Here is a 26,429-nt window from a genome sequence, read left to right on the forward strand (position 1 = left end):
GGGGCTTCTTTCCTAAGACCGTGTGGCTGGTACTTGGGCCTGGGGTCTCCACCAGAGGCATTCTCATGATTGGTCCCTGACACCCTGCCAAGGGCCCCAATCCAGAGCTCTCCATTGCAGTCCAGGCACCACACATTTCTGAAACTGCCGTCTCTGCCTGTAGAGAGCTTTGGTCCTTTTCACCTAATGAGCTCATTTGGGCTAAAAGGTAACCTCAGAGAAATAATGATCCCATTTAAATGCTAGTAGGGAAACAAGTTCCATGAGCTATAGCAGCATGCCCCAAATCTAGCCAGTGAGCAAAAGGGTAGACTTCAAATCTAAGAATTCTGCCTCTACCTGTGCTAAGACAGTAATCAGTCATGTTTGGCTATTTAAAATATTCTGAGGTTGTCTACGGCCATGCCACCCTGAAAGTGCCGTATTGTCTGATCTCAGAAGCTAAGCAGGGTCTGGCCTGGTTAGTACTTGGGTGGAAGACCACCTAGGAATACCAGGTGCTATAGGCGTTTAAAAGAAAAAAATTGTGTGTGTGTGTGTGTGTATAACATTTAAAAATGTGTGTTTATGTGTGTATACACACACACACACACACACATATTCTAAGGTTTAAAATTCACTTCCTCAGTCCCACCAGTGACATTTTAAGTGTTCAATAGCTACAAATGACATGCCTACTCTTTCAGATGATACATATATAGAATGGTTCCGTCACAGAAAGTGTTAAACTTTTTGGTGATGGCCTCGAAGTAAACAAAAGCACTTGTGTTTGAGCCCTGACTTGTTGCTGAATTTGAACAAGTTATTTATATTCTCTCTCAGTTTCTTAATCTCTAAAGTGGAAATCATGAATGTAACCAATCTGACAGTACCTGCCATATGAGTACTAAATAATAGCTGATCTTTCCACTAGCCCTGTATCCAAGTTGTTTGATAACTTCCATCATTGCTAGGCATGGGGGATGACATCCCTGTCTTGGGTAGACTTGGGAGACTAGTAGAAGAGCCAGGTGTGTAAGTAGGTAAACTGAAGTATTTCATACTCACTAATGAAAGTCTGGGGGTCCACAGGGCATATATTTATGGGAGAGGGTATCAGGAAAAGTGTCAGAAAGGTTGGCCCTTGAACTGACCTTCCAAAAGATTTCTTCTAGATGGCCAAAGGGGTCTCTTGAAGCAGAGGACAAGGTAATGTTAAAGGAGGAGGGCCTGGAGCTGGGGGCAGCTTGGACAGCTATCCCCTTTATGACATTACCTCTGTGACCTCCTCCTCCTGCCTTGCAGAATTAGGTGTGCCCTCCTCTAGGGCACGTGGCTGTATTATAGCTTTACAGTGAATGTTGTTGCCCACAGTGAAGCTGATGTCCACTGTAGAGTATGGCAGCTGCTCACTCAACCCTCACAGGACGGCATTGCTTGGGTGAGCCAGCCAAAACACATTTGTCACGGACCCATCTCCCAAGGTCTGGAGCCCCTAAAACCAAATTTCCTGGCTGATGAGAACAGGCTGGATGGTTACCAAACAGCCCGCCCTGTGCTAGGGAAGCCTAGTCACCAGCCAAAGGGTTTGGGAAGGGTGATCTTAGTGGTTGGGGTTGGCTGGACAGCTAGGTGGAAAACCCACCCTCACTGAATGGGTAGATCTAGCCGGTGACTACACAAAGTTGGTTACTTGGACCAGGATACTCTTTTCTCTGCACTCTGCTTAAATGGGCACTGCTAGCATTTGCCTCTCAAACTGACCATAATTCGATGACCAATAGACAACCCTTGTAATGTGAACTTATGTTTAACAATGTTTAAGAGTGGGGCTTTCTGGTCTGACCTGGGTTTCAGTGCTGGCTCTGCTGTGTGATGAGGTTAATTATTTAACCTTATTTATCTCACCTGTGACTTTTGAGGCTACTACTCTGCCACTACCTCCAAAAAGTTTACTTAGTCTTATCTTGAGGCCTGTGCATAACTGTTACTTTTTTTCTGCAGTTGACTCAATGATCTTTTTTTCTATTTCCAAGTTATCGGGGTGGGGGGTGGGGAGGAGTACACTGTGCTTTTCAGTTTCCCCTATATACCGTCTTTCAAATCTGTCCCAAAGGATCTGCTCCTAGCCCCATCTGTCAGGCCCTGCAAATGCAATCCCACCTCACCAGGCTCCAGCAACACTGTTCCTTTTAGTTTCCCAGAAAGGTTCTTAACCTCCTCAGAGCTGTTGTTCAGACTTTCCTCTCCCTGGAGTGCTATTCCTCCTCTTTTCCCTGGCCAGCTCCTTACCTTTGCATTTATTCTGTAGGCTTTGGCTTAAATGTGACCTCTTCTGAGGACATCCTTATGCCCCATTCCTGGTTTCAGTTCATTGTCCTTACCATGCCTACAGCTGTTTTATTTCTTCGTTGCTTACTTTTTGTCCCCTTTTCCCCCACTGGCCTGTAAACTCCATGAGGTCAGGAACCACCTATAGCTTGTTCTTCCAACTCCAGCACCTAGCCCACTGCCTAGCACGTGGTCCTCTATAAATACTGTAGAATGACTGCAGCCCCAGGAAGTACTCGATAAAAAACCATGGCACTGATAAGTTAACTGGCAGCCCAGTGCTGTACGCTTCCACCTTCAGTACCCCACTCATCAAGCAAGGGTCTAGGGCAGGTGAGGCCTGGAGTCAGGCCCGCTGGAGAGAGAAAGCCTCGAAACAAGCTAACCAACGCTTGATTGTGGTGGAGGAATGGTTTCCAAGGCGACAACAAACAGAGGGCGGGGCCTTGGAACGGAGGGCCCTCCCCCATGGGGCGGAGGCGCGCAGCGCGGGCAGGGTGCGCGCGGTGAGGGGCGCATGCAGGGCCCTGGAGTGGCGCTGCTCCTAAGCGCGGGGGAGCTAGTGGTCGCACATCAGGACTCTGCCGCCTGGTACCGCCAGGAGGGCGGTCGGGTGTGCAGCTGGCTGCGGAAGTCGCAGCCGCCGGAGCCACGCGCCAGTTTCCCATGGACCTGGGCGCGCCGCTCGGAGTTCCAGGCTCTAGGGACTCCGCCATGGCCCGGGTCCACCTCTGCCGGGCAGGACAGTTCAGACAGCAAATACCCGGACTGCAGCCCCGCCTCTTTGTGCTGCCTAGGTCGCTCCTTCCAGTCGCTCACCCAGGGCGCCGCGGATCTGCGCCGGCTCGGGCCCCCGCACACCCGGGCCCTGGATGATGCCCCGCCACAAGACGGTGAGGCCCATTGCGGTCCGCCCATCCTAGCCTAAGGCGGTGGGGGCGAGGACAACAAGGCTTGGGGTAGGGGAAATGAGAGTCGAGAGAAGAGCGATTGAGGGTGGGCATCTGAATGAAGCGTGGAGAAAGAGAAGGAGCTTGGGCATCGGGGCCCTGGAGAGATGCTAGGCTGAACCCCCAACCCACCTCACCCTCAATCCACATCTTTCCACAGGTTCCCTTGTACTTTGGCGAGGATTCTCCAAGGCGTCTCACCACATGAGCCGGCTCAGTAACGCCAAGATCCACGTGGAGAGAGCTGTCAAGGTCGGAGGGACCCGGGGGATCTAGAAAGGGCCCTCAGAGTGGCTCATCCTGCCTCCTTGAACTATTTTATTACATATTTAAAAAACAAAACCCCTAAAACCTTGATCCCATCCCTCTTCAAATACCTCCTTATTTTTTGATACCCCTTCACTTGGCAGACTAGTCTACTTCTTTACCTGAGATTCACCCTTGGGCTCCCACCACTCAGCTTCCATCTTCCCCACTCCCATCAGGAACCACTCAGCAAAATATAGCACCCTCTTTTCTGTTCTAATCTTGGTTGGGCTACGTGTGTCATTCTACACCATTGCTCCCCCCCACTCCCACCCTCGCCCCAACACACACACACACACACACACACACACACCCCTCTCTCTTGGCTCTTTGCACACTTCTAATTTTCCTTTCTCCCTGGCTGCTGCTTTTTAGTTGCCTTTGAAGGCTCCTGGGACTTTTGTGGTTCCCTGGATCCCTCCCCATACTTGTCTTTTTGGCTGTGAGTCCAGACAGTGTGCGGTGCCTCTTATATGCTCTTTCTGGACCAGCCTGTCCTTTAATTCCATACTGGGTAGATCCAGCCCCTTACTTGATATATCCACCCAGAGAATGTACAAGCATTTCCATGTCCCAAACCATTTTGATTTTCCTGCCTAATCCTGTCCTCAGTAGTCTCTGGTTTTCCTTATCTCCCAGTTGCTCAGGCTAGAACTCTGATCTTCCTGTTTGCTCATCCACACATCTACACAACAGCAAAACCAGTAGTCTCTATTTCCAGAAGTCTCAATACTATCACTTTCTCCCTATCTCCACTGTAGCCACCCTCATTCTAGCTATTGTGATTTCTCTTCTACACAAACCACAATAGATTTCTAAACTGGCCTCCCGGCTTTCATCCTTGTCCCCTCCTTCTAGTCTCCATATAGTAGCAAACCAAACTCATAAAGCATCCAGTCACTTCACTCCCTCACTTTGTCTTCAGGGCTTCATGCTTCTGTTGATTTAAAACTCAAGTCTGTTTCGAAGGCCTGCAGGACCTTCAATAGTCTAGCCATGATTTACCTCCTCAGGAGTTTTCCCTCATTTCTACCCTCACCCTGGCCTCCTTCCAGTTCCTTCAGACCTCTTTCCAGCCTCAAGACCTTTGCATATGCTTTTCCCTTTGCCAGAACTGCCATTTGCTCATGTAAATTCGTGGCTCCTTTTCCACCTTCCCTGACTATGTATATATCTGTAGTTTCTCTAGATCTCCATCAAGTATCCAGTTTTTGGAGCTAGCTATCCTGGAATAAATCCCTGCTCTTCCATTTATCCACTTTGCGGCCAAGCTACTTAACCTCTCTATGCTTCTGTTTTATAACCAGTAAATGAGGATAATAGCATCTATTAAAAATATATGTTGTTGTTTGTAATATATGTAATGCTTAGCACAAAGTAGGTGGTCAATAAATATTAGCTATTACCATTATAATTATTACTATGCATAGCTATTTCTCTACTTCTTTATAATCTGTTTTCTCTACTGGAATATAAACATTTCCTGAAGGCAGAGTCCATAACTGTCTGATTCACCATCCCTTATACCTGGCACTTAGGCAGTACTTACTGAACAAACATCTTTCTCTCACCTTATAGCAAAAGAAGATCTTTATGATCCAAGGCCACTACCCAGTGATCCGGTGCCTCTTGCGCCAGAGGGGCTGGGTAGAGAAGAAGATCGTCCATCCCTCAGGCCCCACCCTGACACTACCCCACAAGGATCTGGATAGCTCAGTAGTGGGTGACAGTGACACCACTGAGGATGGTGAGCAGTTCTCTCTATTTCCATGGCTTCCCCTCCTGAGTCCCTTTTCTTTGGTTTCCACTGTCCCAGGGTTGAGACTTTGGTATGGGCCAAGGGGTGGGGGGGACAGGGGCCTCGCCAGACCTGGGCTCTGCATTCACAGAGGATGAAGATGAGGATGATGTGTTCCAGCCACCACAGCTGTCTGACTTTGATGGTTTACTGGAATTTGATGACCGAGATGAGATACATGCTCTGATGGTAAGGGCTCAAGTGGCTGGCAATGGTCTGCTTCATTAGAAAGAGAGCACTAGAGTCCAGCTAGATGACCTCAGATAAGTCCTTTTTTTCTCTGGGCCTCAGTTTCCCCATCTGCAGTGAAAACTGATTGCTTCTCTAAAGCCTGGATGGGTCAGCAAAATGGTAAAGGACAAAGTAGGGCTCGGACAAGGCTGGCCTGGGATCAGATCTCAGCTAGATTCTATCAGAAGCTGACACAAATGCCATGCTTGATAATTCTTTTGTCCAAATGAAACCCCATAGTTCATCTCCTTCCTCTGCCCTTAGCAAGTGAAGGCTGGAAGGAAGGACTTTAAAAGTTCTGAAAGAGGATATGATGGTCTGGAGGTGATTTGAGGTGAGGACACTTGTTTTCAAGTCTTGCCACCACCACTTACTAAGTTGAACTGTACCAAATGGCCATATTTGTATGTCAGGAAAGTTTGAATACTGGTAGTTTTATATGGCTCAACCTTGTGAGCCCTTGGATAAGACGTGTACCTTCACTGTGCCTCAGTTCCCTCATCTGCGACATAGGGATAACAGTTGCATCTACTTCTTAGGGTTGTAGTGAGGATTAAATGAGTTGATGTAGAAAGCACTAAAACAGGGTCTAGAACATGGTGTTACTGCTCATTAATAATCCTGCCCCCCAGAGTTACAGGAATCAGCTGTAGAGCCTTTATTACATGCTATATGCCCATCAGCTTGAAGTCACTGTCCTGCTACTGAGTAAGTCACCGATGGCCTCAGTCTAGAACAAGATGTGGTGTTCAGCTATGTGGCTTAGTCACTGCCTAGAGGCACTTGGCCAAAGCAGGCTACAAGCCCACGTGCTCTCTGCTCAGCAAGTGTGTACCCCGGAGGAAGAGATGTCCTTTCTTATCTGACACAAAGATGGTGTGTGGGCTAGAGGTCACCTTGAAAGCAGGGTGGGAAGAAGTCTCCCTCAGACCTTGTGCTGCCCACACCAGGCTCTTCTCTCCCTCCCCAGTCCCGCATGGTTCGGAATGAGATCCCCTACTTCATTTGGACCACTCGGCGGGATGTGCTGGACTGTCGCTTTCTCTCCAAGGATCAAATGATGAACCACTATGCCCGGGCTGGCTCCTTTACCACAAAGGTGGGCTCCCCAGGGGAGCAGGCATGGCAGTTTCTAACCCCTGAGCCCTTGGGCCAGCAACGCAGCTCCCTGCTCTCGTTGTCAATAGGAGAATGTTTTGAGGAGAGGGGGTGGATATATAATTCAGAGGGATTTGGAGTTGGACACTCCTGGGTTCTAATCCAACTGCCCTATATGTCTGGAACATGTAGACATAGTGACTAAAATAGATTCCAGGATCCAAACTGGATCTGGATCCAGAAAAAACACCAAGTCCAATGACTGTGACTGTGAACAAGAGGGTCTTTACCTCCTAACCAGAGGATATCTGGCTGATGGATTCATTCTGTCTTACTTGGGTTTATTAACAAGTGACTTTGCCTCTCTAAGCCTCAGTTTCCTTGTCTTTAAATGAGAATAGTAGTAAGACTGTCTTCTAGGGTTTTGGCAAGAATGTAGTCTTCATAATTGGGACCTGCTAGTATATTTTTTGGTGTGGACTGGGAAAGATTCCTAGAGGAAACAGATCTTTAAGAATGCGAAAGACTGGATAGGCGGTATGTGGGGCGTTCTCAGCTCAGGGATTGCGTAGGCAAATGTACAGAGAGGGATGTGAGGAAGTCAGGCCTAGCAAGTGGGCAGAGGCTCTTAGAATGTCCAGGCAGGGTCTCCCTGAGCTGTTGGAGTATGTGCCGAGGGTGGGAGTCCTCTGCAGGTTCTCTGGGCAAGTCCTACCCTGCCCCTCAGCAGCTACCTCCATAGGTGGGTCTGTGTCTCAATCTCCGGAATTTGCCATGGTTTGACGAGGCTGATGCTGACTCCTTCTTCCCGCGCTGCTACCGCCTGGGGGCTGAGGATGACAAAAAAGCCTTCATAGGTAAGGTGATGCCCAGCCCTATTCCTGGACCCCTGGGGCTGAATGAAAGGTGAGAGCTAAAGTCCTGGCTCATGTTGGAGAGCAAAGTGCCTCTCTCCTCATGCCCTTGTCCACCTCAGCAGAATTCCTCCATTCCTAATCCTTATCTTTTCCTAATGTGCCTCCCTTAATGAGCTTCTTAGCTTGGTCAACCCAGACCTTCAAGAGCTTCGATAGCTTAGCAGGTTCAAAAAATTGGTTGATGGGTTGAGGTTGGAATCCAGAATGAGTTCCAGGCCTGTGTCAAATCCCACTGGTTAGATCAGGTTTCTAATCTAGAAAAGGCTCTAGACTTTGGGCTTCTAAGGTAGAATAGTTACCAACTTTAGAACATGTTCTAAAGTCAGGTCAGAATTTGAGTCCAGATTAGTTGTTAGGTTTATATTAGTCTCCAAATCTGAAATAGGTTTTTGGCCAAGGTTTGGTTCTCAGGTTAGAATAAGTATCGAAAGTAGATTGGGAATAGAGGAGAGAACTCAGACGGCAGGTCTAGGTATGACTCTGAAGGCAGAATATGAGCCAAGTCAGGTCAGGTTCTGTGTCTGGTTCTATAGTTGAAACAGGAGCCAGGTTCTAACCCAGGTTCTAGAGTCAGAATGTAGTCAGGTTCCGGATCCAAAATGGGGCAGGTCATGATCAGGTTCCGGAACCAGAACAAGCCTGGAGCCAGGGGGCTGAGCAGGGTATTCCCTGCCCCGGGAGCAGAGGACTTCTGGTTGACAGCTGCCCGCAACGTTCTCAAGCTGGTGGTAAAGTCTGAATGGAAATCATACTCTATCCAGGCAGAAGAGGAAGAGGCCCCAGGTAAGTACTGTGGTTACCTTTACTCCCATTTATCCTTCCACTCACCCATCCATTTATTATTCATCCACACATCTATCTGTTATCAAGATCCATCTGCCCATCCACCGCCCCTTCCCACCAACTCATCCATCCATCTAGCCACCCATCTGTTCTTTCTTTCATCTACTCATCTGTTCATTTACCCACCTGCTCACCCACACACTCACTGATCTCACATTCACCTTCCCATCCATCTTGCCGTCTGTCCCCCAACTGTCAGTCTACTCTATTCACCTACATCTTCTCAGCTCCACATTCCCTATCCATCTATCCACTTCTCCACCTTCCTGCCTATCTTTCCACAGACCCATCTACCCATCTATCCATCTGCTTTCCCATCCTCCTATCCAGCACCTATCTATCCTCCAGTCCATCCACTCATTCATTCTTCTGTCTCAACTACCCACCCACCTGTCTTCCTATTCATTTATTAATTGATCCACTGCCTCATTCAGCCCTTCTATGCATCTAGCATGTGGCCAAGCTCTCTAGAGATGACAGACTAAGATGATGTGATCCTGTCTGTGGGGAGCTCAGGTCTCTGCAGAGGAAGAAACAGTGAAACCATATAGTTTCATATGGGTTTGAGGACCCTTTGTGCCTTGTGGAGGGGGACACAGAGAATCTCACATTGCATGTTGACCCAACCTATTGCTTGCCCTTTCCCTCTCTGGACTTAGCTCCTATCTCAAAGCCCCCATTCTATAATCCAGGGTGCCCTATCAGCCATGGATTCAGAGATGTAAGAGCAGCTCCACTGGGAGGTGGGAAATCCCTCTCTTCCAGGGGGAGACCTCCCCATTGCTGTTCCTTGGATGTGTCAGGTGCAAAGAAGACTGTTGTGTGTCAGGATCAGAGACACAAGGGCCTCAGGTGTGTCAGAGGTTCCAGGAGCAGAGAAGCTGCAGGTGTGTCTGGGGCTGAGAGTCTCTGGGGACGTTTAGGGTGGACCCTCAAGTGAGTGACAGATTCTGGGACAGTAGGGGCCAAGAGTGGGTCTTAGGGTCTCGGGTGAATTTAGAGCAAAACCTTAGATAAGTGACAGGTCTCAAGGCAGTAGGAGATACAGGTGTGTGCTGGGCCTCAGGTATATGTAGGGTGATTCATGTCAGTGACAGGCCTTGGGGCAGTGGGGGCTATGGCATGTGTCAGGTTACCTGTTGGATAATGACAGATCCCTCCCTACCTCTGCAGGAGACAAGCTGCCCAAGAAACAAGAGAAAAAGCCAGTGATGGTATCCCCAGAGTTTGTGGACGAGGCTCTGTGCGCCTGCGAGGAGCATCTCAGCAATTTGGCCCACCTAGACATTGACAAGGACCTGGAGGCTCCACTGTACCTCAGCCCTGAGGGCTGGTCTCTCTTCCTCCAGCGCTACTACCAAGTGGTCCAGTGAGTACCTCTGCAGCCAGGGTGTGGGGCATGGGCAGCTGCCCCTCGCTCTCAGGGGCTTCCGTATCTGAGCTAATTCTCAGGGACAGACCTTCTGTGTCTAATGCAGCCTCCACCTCCTCCCTAAGCCTCCTCCTTTTGTTCACCCTGTTACTCTCCTGCTCAAGAACACTCAAGGGCTCTCATTGCCTTCATAATGGGGTGCTAACCATTCTTCCTGGATCTTGGCATGACATAGTCACAAAGATCAAGGCCTTTGCTATCAGACAGACCTGAGTTCAAGTCCTGGCTTTTCAACTTCCAAGCTCTGTGACCTTAGGAGTCTTATTAATTTTTATTTTTTATTTTTTAATTTTTATAAGAGTTTATTTGAGTCAAAACTGATGACATATGCTAGGGAGCAAGATCTGAAATGCTCCAATCACTATTCTTTTTGAGCTTTACTTTTCTCAAATGCAAAATAGATTTTAAAATAACGTCTGCCCCAGAAGTAGGATTAGACAGGATAATTTTTATTATGTGCTCAGCACAGACACATAGTATTCACTCACAAAATAAGACTCTTTTAAGTTGTTTAGATTTTATCCTAGAGGCCAATATTCCCCAAAGCGTGTCACATAGGATGCTAGTTCCACAGGAAGTAAATTGATTTTGTGGGAGGAAAAGGGGCTTTCGTGGTCAGTCACTTTTGAAAAACATTGGGTTAAACAAATTAATTAAAACAGATTTCCTTGGTTCCAGTCTTTTCAGAACCTGTTGGTATAAATCTCTAAGAGAGATTAGGTACAATATAGCAACTTCGATGAGGTGCTGTAGGAACTTAGTTCTCATTTATATTGATTAGCCTGTGGTAAAATCGGTTTTGCTATATGTTGTTTCACTAAGCTGCAGAACCTATCAACAGTGCTAAGTGAGGACTTACTGTATATCCTGTACTTATGTGACCACAGCCTCCCAAGCATCCTCAGGGGTTGTGTTTTCAGAACACACTTTGGGAAAAAATCCTTGAGCAGAGAAAAAGTGTGTCAAGATGAGACTGGATCTGTTGTGGGGAGATTCCATTCAGCAGAGGTGTACAGGAGAGACTCGAGGGAGAAGGGCCCTGAAGGCAGAACACTCAGCATTTATTGAGCCATTCCTGTGTGCCAAGCATTGTGCCAGGCTTTAGAAATGACTCGAAGTTCCTGCTCTCAAAGGACACAAAGCTCAAGTGGCAAGGCTTGCAGCAAGCCAGGTGAGAGGGCTAAGGGCCTCAGCTGGGGTAGTGTTAATAGAAAAGAATTGAACAGATTCAATGATTTGATGAGATACTGAAGAACTAGTAAATGAACTTTGAATGAATGACATACTGAGCAAACTCACATCATTGATAAATAATTCATTTGTATCTTTTTTAAATGCCAGGAAATGAAAATGACCCTATACTTTCCTCTTAGCTACCAGAATATGTAAAGCCACCCTTCTTAAACTAGGAATTATCAATGCTAAGTTAGAACATTAGGTGAAAAGAACGTGAGTCTTATTTATTTCTGGGAGTGGGGCAAGTTCTAGAGGACTGTAAGAACCTCTCAGAAGTTGGGATTTCATAAAATATTGTGTGATATAATACACACACACACACACACACACACACATAGTGTTAAGTTGTTCAGCACAGATAGTTACTATTCATTAATTCATTCAATATTGACTGCTACGTTTCTCAACTTTTTAAAACAAATCTATATTTCAGCAGCCAGGCTTTTATTAAGGTTGACTTTCCACAAACACACTAGTTGTTTTTTCTTTTTGCTAAATCTAAAATCATATTGTCGTGTTGAATATACTTTTTCAAATTACATGTGCCCCTGCTACCCCCATGTGATTTGCTAAGCCAAATCACCGATTTCCTGAGTAGATTCCTTGTGCTATGGCCCATGAATGAGTTTCCAGCAAATCTAATGGAAATAGAAGGGTCCCACTTAGGTGTGAATGAGAGGCCTTGCCAAGCCCTCCATCTGGCTGTTCCTGTACCTGGCACTGCCCCAGTGGCTGCTGCTACCTCCTTTTAAAAAGATGAGTTCTCCATGACTGGAGACATTCAAGAGGCTAAGATGTTAAAGAGAGGTTAGCTTCCAGTGGAGGCTTCCTTCCTATTCATTCAGAAGAGAAGAAATGGGAGAGTTTGGATGAAGCAGCCATCTGGGGTATTTTGTGACTTGGTTTAATTTAAAACATTTTCATCCTATTAGGGAACAGGGTGTCTCTTGTCCATGAACCTCTGTCTGTGCAGACCAGTTGCAGAAGCAAGCTCCTGCCAAAGTACTTGCTTATCCAACCATTCATTCATTTAGCAAACTTTAGGAAGTGCTGAATAAATGCCAGATATATTGCTTGGGGATAGGGACACAACAGAGAATAACAGGTACAAAAATGTTCCTGCTCTATGGAGTTTACATTCCAGGGAGGGGAGACATACAGACAATAACCAAAGAAGCATAGGTTTCAGGTGGTAAGTGATGGGAAGAGATGTAAAACAAGGAGATGTATGACACAGATGTGCTTGAAAATAATTAGACTAGGATGGGACTTACCTATTAACCAGTATTAGGTCCAGATTAGAAGGGGAACACCCTAAAAGCACCTCTGGGTAGAGGAATTACACAGGATGGAATTCTCATCCTAGTTCAGCCAGTTAAATCATTTTGTGGCCTTTGGAAAGTCTCTTAACTCCCCAAGCTTCGGTTTACACTGCTCTAAAATGGGACCAGAAGTATCTTCCTGGAAGGGCCATAGAGAAGATTAATGATAATATATGTAAAGCCCTTGGCACAGTGATTGGCATATAGTGGTGCCTCTTCATTAGATGTGGTATGATTAAATTCTGCCAAGGCAATTTTAATGTAATGGAAAGGAAAGTGGCAGAAAATGGAATGTGGAAGTGAAAGGGGGTGTAATAAGTGGAATTTTCCTATTCTCTCCCATTCCAGCAGTCTGAGACAGCGCCCTGGGCAGATTAAAATTTGGGGGGCAGCTTGAGAGTGGGGATGGAGGTTCGGAAGAGAGCTATCTGGATCTCTAGGTTGGGGAGGGCATGACCAAAGCTGGATGGACCATGGCCAGGGGGCTTGTGTCTCCCTTTGCCTTGTCCACTAGGCTTCCCCCAGGCCAAGCCCTGCCCAAGACCCATCATCTCCCTACAGTGATGGGGCAGAACTCAGGCACCTCGACACTCAGGTCCAGCGCTGTGAGGACATCCTGCAGCAGCTGCGGGCCGTGGTACCCCAGATGGACATGGAAGGAGATCGCAACATCTGGATCGTAAAGCCGGGAGCCAAGTCCCGTGGCCGAGGTGGGGGTCACCCCTTGCTTCCTGCCTCCCCAACTAGAGGCCAGGAACGTTAATAGTTCAGGCTCTGTTGGAGCCAAACTGACTGGGTTTGAATCCCAGCTCTGCTACCAATATGCTGTATGACGGTGAGCAAGTTATATCAACTCTCTGCACCTCAGTTCCCTCATCCATGAGGGCTGATATTTCCTATGAGGTGAGGATTAAATGAGGTAGTACATCTAAAGCTCAGCATGTTACGTGGCACAGAGTAATCACCCCATAAATGTTAGCTGCTGTGATGATCATACCAGCTTCTCCTCCCATGCCCTGAGAGTTGGGTTGATGCTTTTGGTGAGTCTGGTGATACATACTGACAAGCAGGTGCTTGTCATTTAAGGGCTCTTGGATTTGACCAGTGCATCATTGTGAGGTGGTCCCCAACCTTTTTGGCACCAGGTACTGGTGCTCTTATGAGAATCTAATGCCTGATGATCTGAGGTAGAGCTGAGGCGGTGATGCTATTGTTGGGGAGTGGCTGCAAATACAGATGAAGCTTCTGTCACTTGCCCACTGCTCACATCCTGCAGTGCAGCCTAGTTCCTAACAGGCCACAGATCAGTACGAGTTCGTGGCTCTGGGATTAGGGACCCCTGAGTAATAATAGCATAGTGGTTAGGTGTTTGGATGCCGGGAGCCAGACTGCCTGGGTTCAAACCCAGGGTCTGCCTCCTACTATTTGTAAAACTTTAGGCAGGTTAGTTAATATCTGTGTGCCTTATTTTCATTATTGGCAAAATGAAGCCAATAATACCTACCTGAGAGGATTAGATGAGTATAATATATGTACTTAGATTCTGTGCTTTTACATAGTAATTGCTATATAAGTGCTATAATTTTTAGTTATTATTCTTACTGCTGAGCCCAATGTGAATGAATCTGAACAGGGAAGCCAGCAAGTTTGGGTGGTATCTTAGCCCAGCCTTTAAAGACTGGTTAAGGACTTCGGAGATGTAGAAAACAGACTTTTGTCATCCCTCCAAATACTGTCCTTGTATGAGTTTGTTCATGTCTAAGTGAAGCTGTTACAGCCCCAGATGCTGCAGGACACTATTTTGGGGAATGTCACTTTCAAACCAACATTGTGGTCTTTTCTTTTAATACCTTGAAAATAATTTTGTTGGTTTTTTCCAAGAATGAATTTTATATATGTATATAAAATTATATATATATGTATTTCATATATAATATTATTTTATTATATATCAGACAATACAGAAATATATATCAGACAATACAGAAAAGTACAAAGAAGAAAGCAAAGCCACCCTTGATTTCACTGAGATAACTACTATTAACCTTTTGATGTGTGTCTTTCTATACTTCCTTCTCTGCAATTGAGGAGAGATTTATGTTAAACAAAAACATAATATTCTGAGCCTCCTTTTTTATTATATTTTTTTACCAGTATTATTTATTCTTTGCATCTTTTTTTTTCTTGATAATAGATCTTGGAGATCACTCCATTTTAATACACCTAAATCTCTTTTCCCCCCCGTTTTTAGCTTATTGTATGGACACTTTTAAAATATACAAATGAGAGGTAATAATACAATAAATCAATCCCCATGTACCTAGTACCAAATTTCAACATTTTCTCTTTATTTTTAGAAAAATTTAATTGAAATGTATATATAATATACCTCCTTGAAAAGGGTACACATCATGGGTATACAAGTCAATAAATTACCACAAAGTGAACACACTTGTGGAAAAAGCACCCAGATTATGAAATAAAACATCACCTGCACCCTAGAGTGCCCCTGCCCACAACTCCTCTACCACCCCACAATGGTGACCTCTATTCTGATTTATAATACTATAGATTAGTGTTGCCTGTTTGTTAATTTTATATGAAAGTATAATATATACTCTTACCTCATTCTGTTTCACAACTGCATAGTATGATCTTATTCAGATATCCTGTCATGGACTTATACCTAATCCTTTCCTGAGGCGTATTTAGCTGTCTGCCAGTTGTTTTTTCTATTTGTTTATTGATTGCTGTTACAAGCAACACTATGATGAACATCCTGTGTGGATATCTGTGGCCTTTCCATTTATTTTCTTAGGATAAATTTCTAGAAATGAAATTGCTGGGTCAAAAGGCATGAACCGTCTTAATCTTTTTCACACAAGGCATTGTGTCCTTGGGAATCTTGGTGATCAGTCTGGCCATTTGAGAAAGCATCTAGTTTGGATCTAGCCACAAGTTATTCTGTGCCATTGGGAGGCAATCAGGCTGTTTTGGGGACCAAACAATGAAGGAATGAGATACATTTGTGAGCATGTGTGTTTGGTTTGCAATGTGATTCCAATATTTGTCAGCATCAAAATGATGCCTTATAAGCATAAGATACTTAACTTCACTAGTTATGAAAGATAAAATTTAAATAAGATAACATTTTCTACCCAGGAAAATGGCAAAAAATAATCAACAGTGTTTACTCCTGCTGGGAGTGCAGATCGTTGGAACATCTTTGGTAATATAAAATGGAAAAATGCACATACTCTTGGAGCCAGCAAACCTGTGGCTAGAAATTTATTCTACTGATAATTAATAATAATAATATGTTAACATTTGCTGAATGCTTCCCATATGCCAAGCACCATTCTAAACCCTTAACATGTTGAAATCCTATGAAACTAAGGCACGTATAGACTCTCCCACAACCTGGAAGAATATCTATAGGCTCTGGAAGCCACAGTTGGCTGCCTCTGGGGAAGGAGACATATTATTTCTTGTATACTATTTTGTACTGTCTACTTTTTGTTTCTTTTTTTATATTATTTATATCAAAAACTAATCAAAGTCATATATCCACATGGTTAAAAAATCCCAGTGTTACTTGAATTTTTATTTGTGTATGCATACCTTTACAAGCAAAACTGCTTTAAAAAATTTTAAACCCATATCAGATTTTCAGCTTTCCCAAAGGCAACAGGGTTCTGATGAAGGCAGGCAGCCTTACCCACTTGGCCCTACTAGTTCTGTGAGGATGAGAGCTTATGATGAGCTGTCCATGGTTCCCAGTCCTTCTGTCAGCCTGAGTCTGTTCTGATCCCTGACCACCCCATTTCCCCCTTAGGCATCATGTGTATGGACCACCTGGAGGAGATGCTGAAGCTGGTGGACAGTAACCCCATGATGATAAAGGATGGCAAGTGGGTGGTGCAGAAATACATCGAGCGGCCCCTGCTCATATTTGGCACCAAGTTTGACCTGAGACAGTGGTTCCTGGTGACTGACTGGAACCCACTTACCGTGTGGTTCTATCGTGACAGCTATATCCGCTTCTCCACACAGCCCTTCTCCCTGAAGAACCTGGACAAGTGAGCTCCACCACTCACCTCCCATGAACTCCCAGTCTAGTTGGGGAGCTGGCAAGGAACAGGAGATTCCAGTGCACAGACTCTGCAGGCAGGCAGGCCCTCCATCCATCCAACCATCCTTCCACCCAACAGATACCCACTGTGTAACCTGTGCCATTCTTTATTCTAGGCACTTGGGACATAGCAGTAAACAAAACAAGAGCCCAGTTCTCAAGAGTTCACATTCTAGTAGGGAGAAACAGATAATCAATGAATATAAGTAAAATCATCTAATAGGTTAAAAGGTGATATGAAAAAAAAAAAAAAAGAATGTAGAGCAGGGAAGGGGGCATCAGGAGAAACTGGAGAAAGGAGAGGCAAGTTGTAACATTGTGGGGTGAGAGGAAGCCTTGTTGAGTTCTGAGTTCAAATTCCATCTCTGTGGCTTCCGAGCTGTGTGACTTTAGTCTAGTGAGAACCTACGTAAGCTTTAGTTTCCACATCTGAATGGAGGCAATAATATGAAACTCATAAATATAGCTGTCATTTATTGAGTGCTTTGTATGTGACAGGCGCTAAACACTTCATGCATATAGGTCATTCATGAAAACCCAGTGAAGTACATACTATAACTACCCCATTTTACAGATGTGAAAGGAGCACTCAGGTTCAATGACTTGCCTAATTGTTCACAACTAGTAAGTGGTGAAGCAAGGACTTGAGCACTATAGGGACTTGGTGACTATAGGGTCCATACTCTTACCCATCTATCTGCAGGCACTGGGAGGGGTAACTAACACTATGAACAAAGCACTTAACATTGTGTCCGCCATAGTTAGTGCCCACAGAGGAGGCCCTGAGAGATAAGACTGGTTCTGGCCCTAGAAGAATGTGATGGGCCTCAGGCCTTTGTCCTCCCCAGCAGGGCCCCACCTCAAATTGAATGATCTAGGGTGGCCAGGGCTGGTTCCAGGATTTGCCTGCCCTCCCCAGCTTTCTGTTCTCTGCCCCAGCTCAGTGCACCTGTGTAACAACTCCATCCAGAAGCACCTGGAGAATTCATGCCATCGGCACCCACAGCTGCCCTCAGACAACATGTGGTCGAGCCAAAAGTTCCAGGCCCACCTGCAGGACATGGGGGCCCCAAATGCTTGGTCCACCATCATCGTGCCTGGCATGAAGACTGCGGTGATCCATGCTCTGCAGACCTCCCAGGACACTGTGCAGTGTAGGAAGGCCAGCTTTGAGCTCTACGGTGCTGATTTTGTGTTCGGGGAAGACTTCCAACCCTGGCTGATCGAGATCAACGCCAGCCCCACCATGGCACCCTCCACATCTGTCACTGCCCAGCTCTGTGCCGGCGTGCAAGCTGACACCCTGCGTGTGGTCATTGACCGGCGGCTAGACCGCAACTGTGACACGGGAGCCTTCGAGCTCATCTATAAGCAGGTGAGGCGACCAGGCCTAGTCAGGAGCCCAGGGAGTCTCACCCCTCTTCCAGGCAGCCCCTTAGAGAAGTACAGGGCACTGCAGTCAGACAGACCCAGTTCAAGTCCTGGTCCTACCGCAGTGAGTTAGTACACCTGCTTTCTCATGGGGTTTGGGAGGATGAAATGAGTTAACACACGTGGATAATATTTCTAGAGAGGTGTATATCATAGTGTTAAAAGCACAGATTCCCGAACCTCCCCAGGTTCAATTCTCTACTCAGTAATTACAAGCTGTGTGACTTTGACAACTTCCTAATCTCTAGGGGTCTTAGTTTCCTTATCTGTAAAGCACAAATGAAAACAGTACCTACCTCATAAATTCATGAGAATTAAATTAATTGATATAGGTAAAGCACTTTAGAACACTACCTGGCACTTAGTAAATGCTACACAGGTTTTAGTTATTTCTGTAAAGTGCCTGGACCTATAGTAAGAGTTAGCGGAAGCTGCTGTTATTATCATTATTTTTTTACTCATAATTATTTTACTTGTTTTGTTCCAAAGAAAGATTTGAGTTCACTTACTGGAATAGAATGAGATTTTTAAAAAATCGATCAGAAAACCAATTTCCAGAATTTCTGAGCTCTGCAAGTAATGTCTTCTAGCAGTTAAATTAAGTGACTTCTGATTAGGATTTAGTATCCATCAAGACATGGTTCCATAGTGTAGCGGTTAGCACGTTTGCTTTACATGCAGACAGTCCTGGTTTCACCCCTGAGTGGAGCCACACTCCATGGTTTACGGCCATGCCACCCTGAATAAGTCCGATGTCTGATCTTGAAAGCTAAGCAGGGTCGGGCCTGGTTAGTACTTGGATGAGAGGACCAAGTGCTGTAGGCATAAATAATAATAAAAAAAGGATTTGGAATCCATCAAAGTTTGACCACCAGAAGAGGATACGCTGATCGTATGGCCTAAGTGTCTTGGTCTTTGTCACAGTAACTGATCATAAATTAATATACTGGCATTTTGGTTTCAAAAATGTAAATAAGGCAATGTAAGGGCAGAAAAGTAAGACAAAACTAAGGAGGAAAGGAATCTTCTAGTGTACTGGACCCCAAATGCTGGTTCACAGGCCAGAATTACCTGGAAAACTTTATAAAGATACTGATGTCAGAAAGCTCCATTCCGAGATTGATCCAAAATGTCTAGCTTAGGTGTATGCATCTGCAGTGTTCAAATGTCCTAGTTGTCCCCAAAATCTTTTATAGCTGACTTTGCTTATTTAAAAAAAAAAAATCTAACATGTATCAAGATTCATACTTTGCATTGGTTGTTTGTTGTTTTGTCTCTTTAATTTGTCTTTTTTTTTTTTATATAGACAACCCCACCCAAAAAGGAGAGGAAGGATAGGAAATACACAGGAATCATTGTTTCATAGCAATTTTGAAATCCAGCCTAGCATAAATTTCTAGTTTTGTGTTTTAGGACCCCTTGTTACTTCCTAGACGTTCTCCATTGGTCTTGCTTCCATCCATTGGGATCTCAGTTCAGCCTGAATCAACATTCCTTTTCCATGAACATTCCCCCCACCCCCCGGCGCCTTAAGAACTGTATCTCTGAAGGTGGGGTATCTCCTCCCACACGCTCACTGAACACACCTAGGGCCTGGTGCCTCCTGTGCACTTGGGGGGCCTGGCAGACTCAGGGGGGCTGGTACACCCAGGGCCTGGTCCATGGCTCCACCTGGAGCACAAACCTAGGACCTTCTACATGTAAAGCAGACATGCTAACCACTACACTATGGAGCCACCCCCTTCCGTGAACATTCTTAATAGTTCTTGGTCTGTTACCTGCTCATAGAAATTTCTGGGTACAAAAGTCTCTTTAATTTCTTATTGCATCCCTTTCAGTCCAAGTAGATATTTTTAAAAGCCTTGTGGGGTTCTTATATATCAATTTATAATCCATTTTATTATACAAAAGCCATGTCCACAAATCTTAGAGCTCTTTTCTGTGAGGCTGCTGTAGCACAGCAGCCCTCAAAATTATAGAAGCCCCGCTGTCAGCAGAGAGCGCCTCAAATGTATTAAAGACTGAAACATAAGACCTACAGGTATGCCCTTAGGATCCTTAAAAGAGTTGTAGCTACTTTAAAGGGCCTATCAGGCATGACTTAGATCTCTGAAATTTTATTATTTTTTTTATTGAGATATAATTGACATCCTATTAATTTCAGGTATACAACAGCATTTCACAATATATATGCATATATATTATGAAATGATCAAAGTTTAGTTAACATCCACGCTCACACGTAGTTAACAAAAATTTTTTTCTTGTGATAAGAGCTTTTAAGATCTATTCTCTTAGTAACCTTCAAATATACAATGCAGTATCATTAACTATAGTTACCATGCTATAGTTAATACATTCTCATGACTTATTATATATTACATCCCCATGACTTATTTTATAACCAGAGGTTTAAACCTTTTGACCACCTTCACCCATTTTTACCTCCAACCCCAATCCTCTCACCTCTGGCAACCACCTAGCTATTTTCTGTATCTGTGAATTGTTTTGTTTTGTTTTTTTTAGATTCTACATATAAGTAACATCATATGGTATTTGTCTTTCTCTGTCTGACTTATTTCACTTAGCATAATGCCCCCAAGGTCTATCTGTGTTGTCGCAAATGGCAAGATTTCCTTCTTTTTATGGCTGAATAATATTTCACTGTGTATATATAGTACATTATCATTATACATTCATCCATCGATGAACACTTAGGTTATTTCCATATCTTGGATAATGCTGCATGAAATTAGGATACATGATGCCTCCAGCTTTGTTCTTTTTCAAGATTGCTTTGGCTAATTGGGGTCTTTTGTGGTACCATACAAATTTTAGGGTTTTTTTTCTATTTCTGTGAAAAATACATTTGGTATTTTGATAAAGATTGCATTGAATCTGTAAATTACTTTGGGTAGTATGGACATTTTAACAATAGTAATTCTTCCTGTCCATGAATATGAAATATCTTTCTATTTATTTGGTGTCTTCTTCAGTTTCTTTCATCAGTTTTCAGTGTACAGATCATTTACCTCTTTAAATGTATTCCTAGGTATTTTATTCTTTTTGATGCTCTTTAATCTCTTTTAATCTAGAACAGCCCCACTCCTTTTTTTAACCCCCACAGTTTGGATCTTTTGCAGGGACCAGGCTATTGTTATGTAGAACAGTCCCACATTCTGGATTTATCTGATTGTTTCCTTGGGGTGGTTTTTAACTTGTTCTTCTGTTATCTGAATGTCTGTAAACTAGAATTTAGGTCAAACAGCTTGACGAGGTTCAGGTTAAACATTTTTGGCAAGACCACTTGAGAGGTATACTGGGTACCTCATACAGCGTCACAAGGCACACACTGTTGGAGTCTCTTGTGATTAGTGATGGTCTGACCATTGGGTTAAGGTGATGGTTACCAGATCTCTCCATTGTAAGCTATATCCTCCCCTTTGCAATAGATCAATTACTTTGTCAGGTTATACTTTGGCCGGGTGCAAATGACACATTTTTCTATCATCTTTTTCACCTACTTGTTTTGATATCTAGTTTTGATTCTTGCCTGTTGTATTAGACTTGCAAAATGGTAAGTTTCTAATTCTGTCTTTCCTTCTACATTTATTAACTGAAATTCTGGAAAGATGAGAGCTTTTCCTCATTAACTGGACTTTCCAGGAGCTCTGATACCTGGATTTTAACAAGCTCTAAATGACCTTGTTTCCATAGATTCTAATCAAGATCCTTTGATGACACAGAAAACACCTCAGACTGCCTCTGGGTTAAAAGAGGGTTCTTAGCAAGACACAGTGGGCTCTCTTGGAGCCTAGCTGCAGGAAAGACAACTGGGCTTTATGGGAAATGAAAACTGCACAGGAGCAACTTCTCTGCCTCCTTCTGCATATTTGTTCCTTCATCCCTTCCAGAGAATGCCTTCTTTAAGGCTCTTAGTTTCTGTTTCCTCATAACTTGTGTTCACATGAGGCTCAAGGCAGTTTCCAAGCCTCTTATCTGTCTGGGTGTCATAACTCACATTCTCTCTGCAGAGAATCCAGCTCAACTTAAGAAGCTTTCCATTGGCAATGGCCTGTGGCATAGAGCCACACATGTTCCAGCAGGAGCCAGGGCTGTTTAGGAGGGCAAGGGGGTGGAGAGGTTGCTAGTGGAGGCATGGCTGAGACTCCCCCACTCCTATGGATTACCAAGTCCAGGAGCTCGGTGACTCTCTAGGAACTGATTCAAGACCTCTTAGAGCAGCAGTACCAGGGACTGGTACTCCTATGAGAATCTAATGCCTGATGACCTGAGGTGGAGCTGAGGTGGTGATGCTAGTGCTGGGGAGTGGCTGCAAATACAGATGAAGCTTTTGCTCACTCACCCACTGCTCACCACCTGCTATGCGGCCCGGTTCCTAACAGGCCACAGACTGGTACCAGCTGTGGCCCAGGGGTTGGGGATCCCTGCTCTAGAGAATCTAGAGAACAGAGGTAGGTTTCTGGAATGTCTTTTAAGTACCCCCAGAAACTAATTCCATTCATCTTTGCCCTGAGTCCTTCTGGGGCTAGTATTCCAGCAGCACTGTCTGAGCAGGCCTTTTCTCCTTTTCTTCCCCATAGCCTGCTGTGGAGGTGCCCCAGTACGTGGGTATCCGGCTCCTAGTAGAGGGCTCCACCATCAAGAAGCCCATGGTAATGTGTCACCGGCGGACAGGGGTCCGCACAGCACTCCCTCACCTGCTGACCCAGCGAGGCTCTGGGGAAGGCAAGGACTCGGGGATCCTTACCCACAGGTCAGCTCCTAGGAAAGTTCCTGGGGCCAGGAGCCTGGGGCACACAGAGAAGCCAGACTCCACTGCCACCACCTCGACCTCTGGAAAGGGAAAGAAAGGCAAGGCAAAAAGTGCTACAGCCCTGGTCTGCCCTAATATCCAGAAGTGGGACCCGCCTAGCACCAGGATGGGCTGCATTTACACCATGCCCTTTGATAGTGGGGAAAGGCAAGCCCACTCCTTGAATAGATTTCCAGTGAGTCTGAAGACTCCCCAGGCCCTGGGTAAGACCATTCCCACAAAACACTCCTGGGTGGCAAAGCAGTTTCTTCCCTCTCTCCAAGCTCCCCCTAACTACTGAATTTGCCCCTCACCCACAGCCTCACCGAAGAGCTACAAGTAGTAAGTAAAGAGCACCACTTACAAAATACTTTTAAAAATACACAACCAAGTATTATCCTCTCTAAAGGAGTCGCCCTGCGAGGCAGCTTACTTATTTCAAAGATGGTAGGACTCAATCCAAGGTCGAGCTCTCTCTATAGCCCAAACTTTTCCCGCCGCGGTGTTCTGCTTTTGCCTCCATGCAAAGTTCTCTCTGGGGGAAAGGAACTAATATTTGTAAAGTACTTAACAGTTTATAAGGTGTTGCTAGCTAACCAGCTCCTTTAGTCCTCACAACGTAGCGAGGTAGGTGTTATTATCCTCATATTCCAGCTGAGCTATCAGGAAGTTTAAGGAAGTTGTCTGAGATTGCATAGCTCAGAAGGGGCAGAGCTGGGATGCAGACCCAGGTCTGTTGGACTCCAAACCCTGTGACTTTCCCACAGCCTCGGGAGGAGGAATCGGGAGGGCTCCATCTGCCCTCACACGCCCCAGCCTTCATCTCCCTCTGGCTCTTCGTCCTCCACACACAACTTGAGGGACAGCTGGTCAGCCTTGGGCCCTCCCTAGGCCTTCACAGCCCCTCTTGCTCCCACAGCCCATTACCATTTCCCCAGCCTGTACACCAAGGCCCGGCTGCCTTCTCCCCATGTGCTCCGGCCCCAGGGGCAGGTCCTCAGACTGCAGCACAGCAAGCTGGTGGGCTCTAAGGCCCTGTCGACCACAGGCAAGGCTTTGATGACTCTACCTACTGCCAAGGTTTTGATTTCCCTCCCACCTAATCCTGAGCTCAAGCAGGCATCCACCATCCTGAAACCAAGAAAGGTGGGCCTCAAACTGTGATTAGCACCCTGGTGGGCAGTACTTACTAGTGGGTCAGGGCTGGAGGGTGCAAGAAGAGGGCATCTCCCAGGCTAGCTGGAGCCCCAAGGGGAGGGCTTATTTCCCTTGGAATTCCCTTCCTGGACAGATTCCTGATCATCTTTTCCCCTTTTCCCCTCCTTTCACACTGAGACTGTTGCTCCCCAGCGCCTTTGTGGTTCCTATCCTGGAAATGCCTTGTGGCCTCTACCCTTTGAAGTTGGAAATCTTCCTAGCACCCACAGGAAGATAAAGGCCAAAGGCAAGTTCAAGGCCAGACTCTGTGACAGCCCCAAGGCTGAGGTATGCCTCATGAAGATGCTGAGCCTTCCGGGACCCCTGCCCCTAATCAATGCACACCAGCAGTTGGGCAGCATGGGGGATATGAGGCTAGAGAAGCCCTTATTTCAGGCCTCATTGCCCCAATCTTGGATACAGCGCCAAATAAAAAGGAACAAGTGAAGTATTCTAAGCATGGCTGTTTCTATTGGAGGGTGAAGAGAGGGTTGGGTGAGGCTCTGTACCCCAAAGTCCAGAACAAGAGTTAGAGGATGTCAGCAACTCCTCCACAAAGCAAGGCCCAGAATTCCCACCTAGCGGCAGACATGGGGCTTCTAATTCAAGGACCCTCCTTGCATTTTTGATCTTTGGGTTGGGGGATAAGCTTCACTTTACAGAGGAAGAAGCTGAGCTGAATGAGGCTTGCCCAAGATCATGGGGCAGTGGGCAGAAATCTGGGACACACTGCCAGAATGGCCGACCACTAGGAGTCCCTCCAATCCCAACAACAGAGAAGGAACTGGGCTGACAGCAAAATGACATCTAATGGGTGTAAGATTTACAACGTGAGACAGGGGGAAGGGAAGATCTTGCCTAAACCCCAGCCCATCTCCAGATGGGGTGGGTCTGTCCCTTCCTCAGCAAGGGGCCAAAGTCACCTAAGAAGGAAATATCCAAAAAGCCATACCCATCTAAAACGTCTGGTGCTTCTCAGTTGTAATGGGTTGAATGGTATCCTCCCCACTCCCCACCCCCAAGATATGCCTACCTGGAACCTGTAAATATGACTTTATTTGGAGAAAAAGGTCTTTGTAGATGTAATCACATCTTATAAAGATTGTGAGATGAGATCACCCTGAATTATTCAGGTGGGCCCTATATCCGACGGTAAGTGTCCTTATGAGTCAGAAGACACAAACACAAGGAGAAGGCTGTGTAAAGATGGAGACAGAGATTGAAGTGATGCAGCCACAAGACAAAGAATGCTTAGAGCCATCAAAAGTTGAAAGGCCAGGAAGGATTCTCCCCTAGAGCCTTTAGAGAGAGCACAGCCATATCGATACCTTGATTTTGGACTCCTGAACTCCAGAACTGTGCGAGAATCAATTACTGTTGTTTTAAGTCACTTAGTAATTTGCTACAGCAGCCACAGGAGACTAATATACTAGTCAAATGAAGGTATATATACTCTGATCCAGAAATTTTTGTGTAACCAACATGAAATGCTTATAAGCAGGTTCACAACATTGCAGTAACAGCCAGACAACCTATTATCAGCAGAATGGATAAACTGATATATTCAAGCACTGGAATTCAAACTCTATATCATACAACACAGATGTACTGCTCACTGTGGAGTGAGAGCAAATCACAAAAGAACATATTAGCATGACTCCATTTATAGAAACTTCAGAAACAGGCAAAATGAAATATAGTGTTTAAGGATGCATACATTATGTGGTAAAACTTTAAAAGACAAGCAAGGAAAGGATTCTTCCAACAGGGCAGTAATTTCAACTTAAACTGAACCCATCTGGGAGCTTTAGAAAAAGATGATGCTAGGGGTCTCCACCCCAGACTAATTAAACCAGTATCTTTGGGGTGCAGATACATCCCTGAGCTTCCTGATGGGGGCTAAGTAGCGGGGGGTTCTAATGTAGGGGCCATGTTGAGAACTGGTCTACAAGAAAGGAGAGGATGTTTATTTCATGCCCTGAATGGTCACATGGGTGTCATATTAAAATTATTCTTTAAATTACAGAGATGTTTTATGCACTCTATTTAATATATGCCTCAATTTTTTTTTTTTTAGTAAAAAATCTATCATCTTCACTTATATGAAGTTCCCTAGAGTAGTCAAATTCATAGAGACGAGGAGAACAGTGGCTACTAGGAGTTGGGGGAAGGGGAATGGGGACTTAGTGTTTAATGAGAACCGAGTTTCAATTCTGCAAGATGAAGAGTTCTAGGATGGATGGTGGTAGTGGTGATTACACAACAGCATGAATGTACATAATGCCACTAACTGTACATTTAAAAACAGTTAAGATGGTTAATTTTGCTAGGTGTATTTTACAATTTAAAAATCTAACATTTCCCAGCTAGAACTGGAACAGAAACAGCCAAACAAAAGACATACACTGAA

The 26,429-nt window shown here is 45.2% G+C and overlaps 1 protein-coding gene across 5 annotated transcripts; it reads left to right on the forward strand.

The window, feature by feature from the left end:
* The first annotated feature begins 515 nt into the window (after positions 1-515).
* On the forward strand, positions 516-25,555 carry TTLL3 (tubulin tyrosine ligase like 3). Of its 5 annotated transcripts, XM_036219203.1 has the most exons (15): positions 518-3,203; positions 3,421-3,512; positions 5,145-5,313; positions 5,456-5,553; positions 6,566-6,694; positions 7,436-7,550; positions 8,295-8,393; positions 9,257-9,340; positions 9,627-9,822; positions 13,005-13,153; positions 16,279-16,522; positions 17,515-17,950; positions 22,611-22,881; positions 23,742-23,968; positions 24,173-25,555. In XM_036219203.1, exons 1-15 carry the CDS (start codon positions 2,720-2,722, stop codon positions 24,464-24,466), a joined length of 3,087 nt encoding a protein of 1,028 aa, XP_036075096.1. In that variant the 5' UTR covers positions 518-2,719; the 3' UTR covers positions 24,467-25,555. The 5 variants fall into 5 exon arrangements, with proteins under 5 accessions (XP_036075098.1, XP_015989950.2, XP_036075097.1 ...); XM_016134464.2 differs by lacking the exon at positions 6,566-6,694 and having other exon boundaries at positions 517-3,203; XM_016134459.2 differs by lacking the exon at positions 9,257-9,340.
* Positions 25,556-26,429: the final 874 nt, after the last annotated feature.

This window comes from Rousettus aegyptiacus, unplaced genomic scaffold (assembly GCF_014176215.1).
Source record: "Rousettus aegyptiacus isolate mRouAeg1 unplaced genomic scaffold, mRouAeg1.p scaffold_m13_p_4, whole genome shotgun sequence".
Lineage (NCBI taxonomy): Eukaryota > Metazoa > Chordata > Mammalia > Chiroptera > Pteropodidae > Rousettus > Rousettus aegyptiacus.

Bases quoted from the DNA above. Each gene is read 5' to 3' on its own strand.
- TTLL3 (XM_036219203.1), top strand. From the start codon at position 2,720: ATGGTTTCCAAGGCGACAACAAACAGAGGGCGGGGCCTTGGAACGGAG. The intron at 3,204-3,420 runs GTGAGGCCCATT...ATCTTTCCACAG, and splicing joins TGATGCCCCGCCACAAGACG to GTTCCCTTGTACTTTGGCGA. The intron at 22,882-23,741 runs GCAAGGCAAAAA...TTGCTCCCACAG, and splicing joins CTCTGGAAAGGGAAAGAAAG to CCCATTACCATTTCCCCAGC.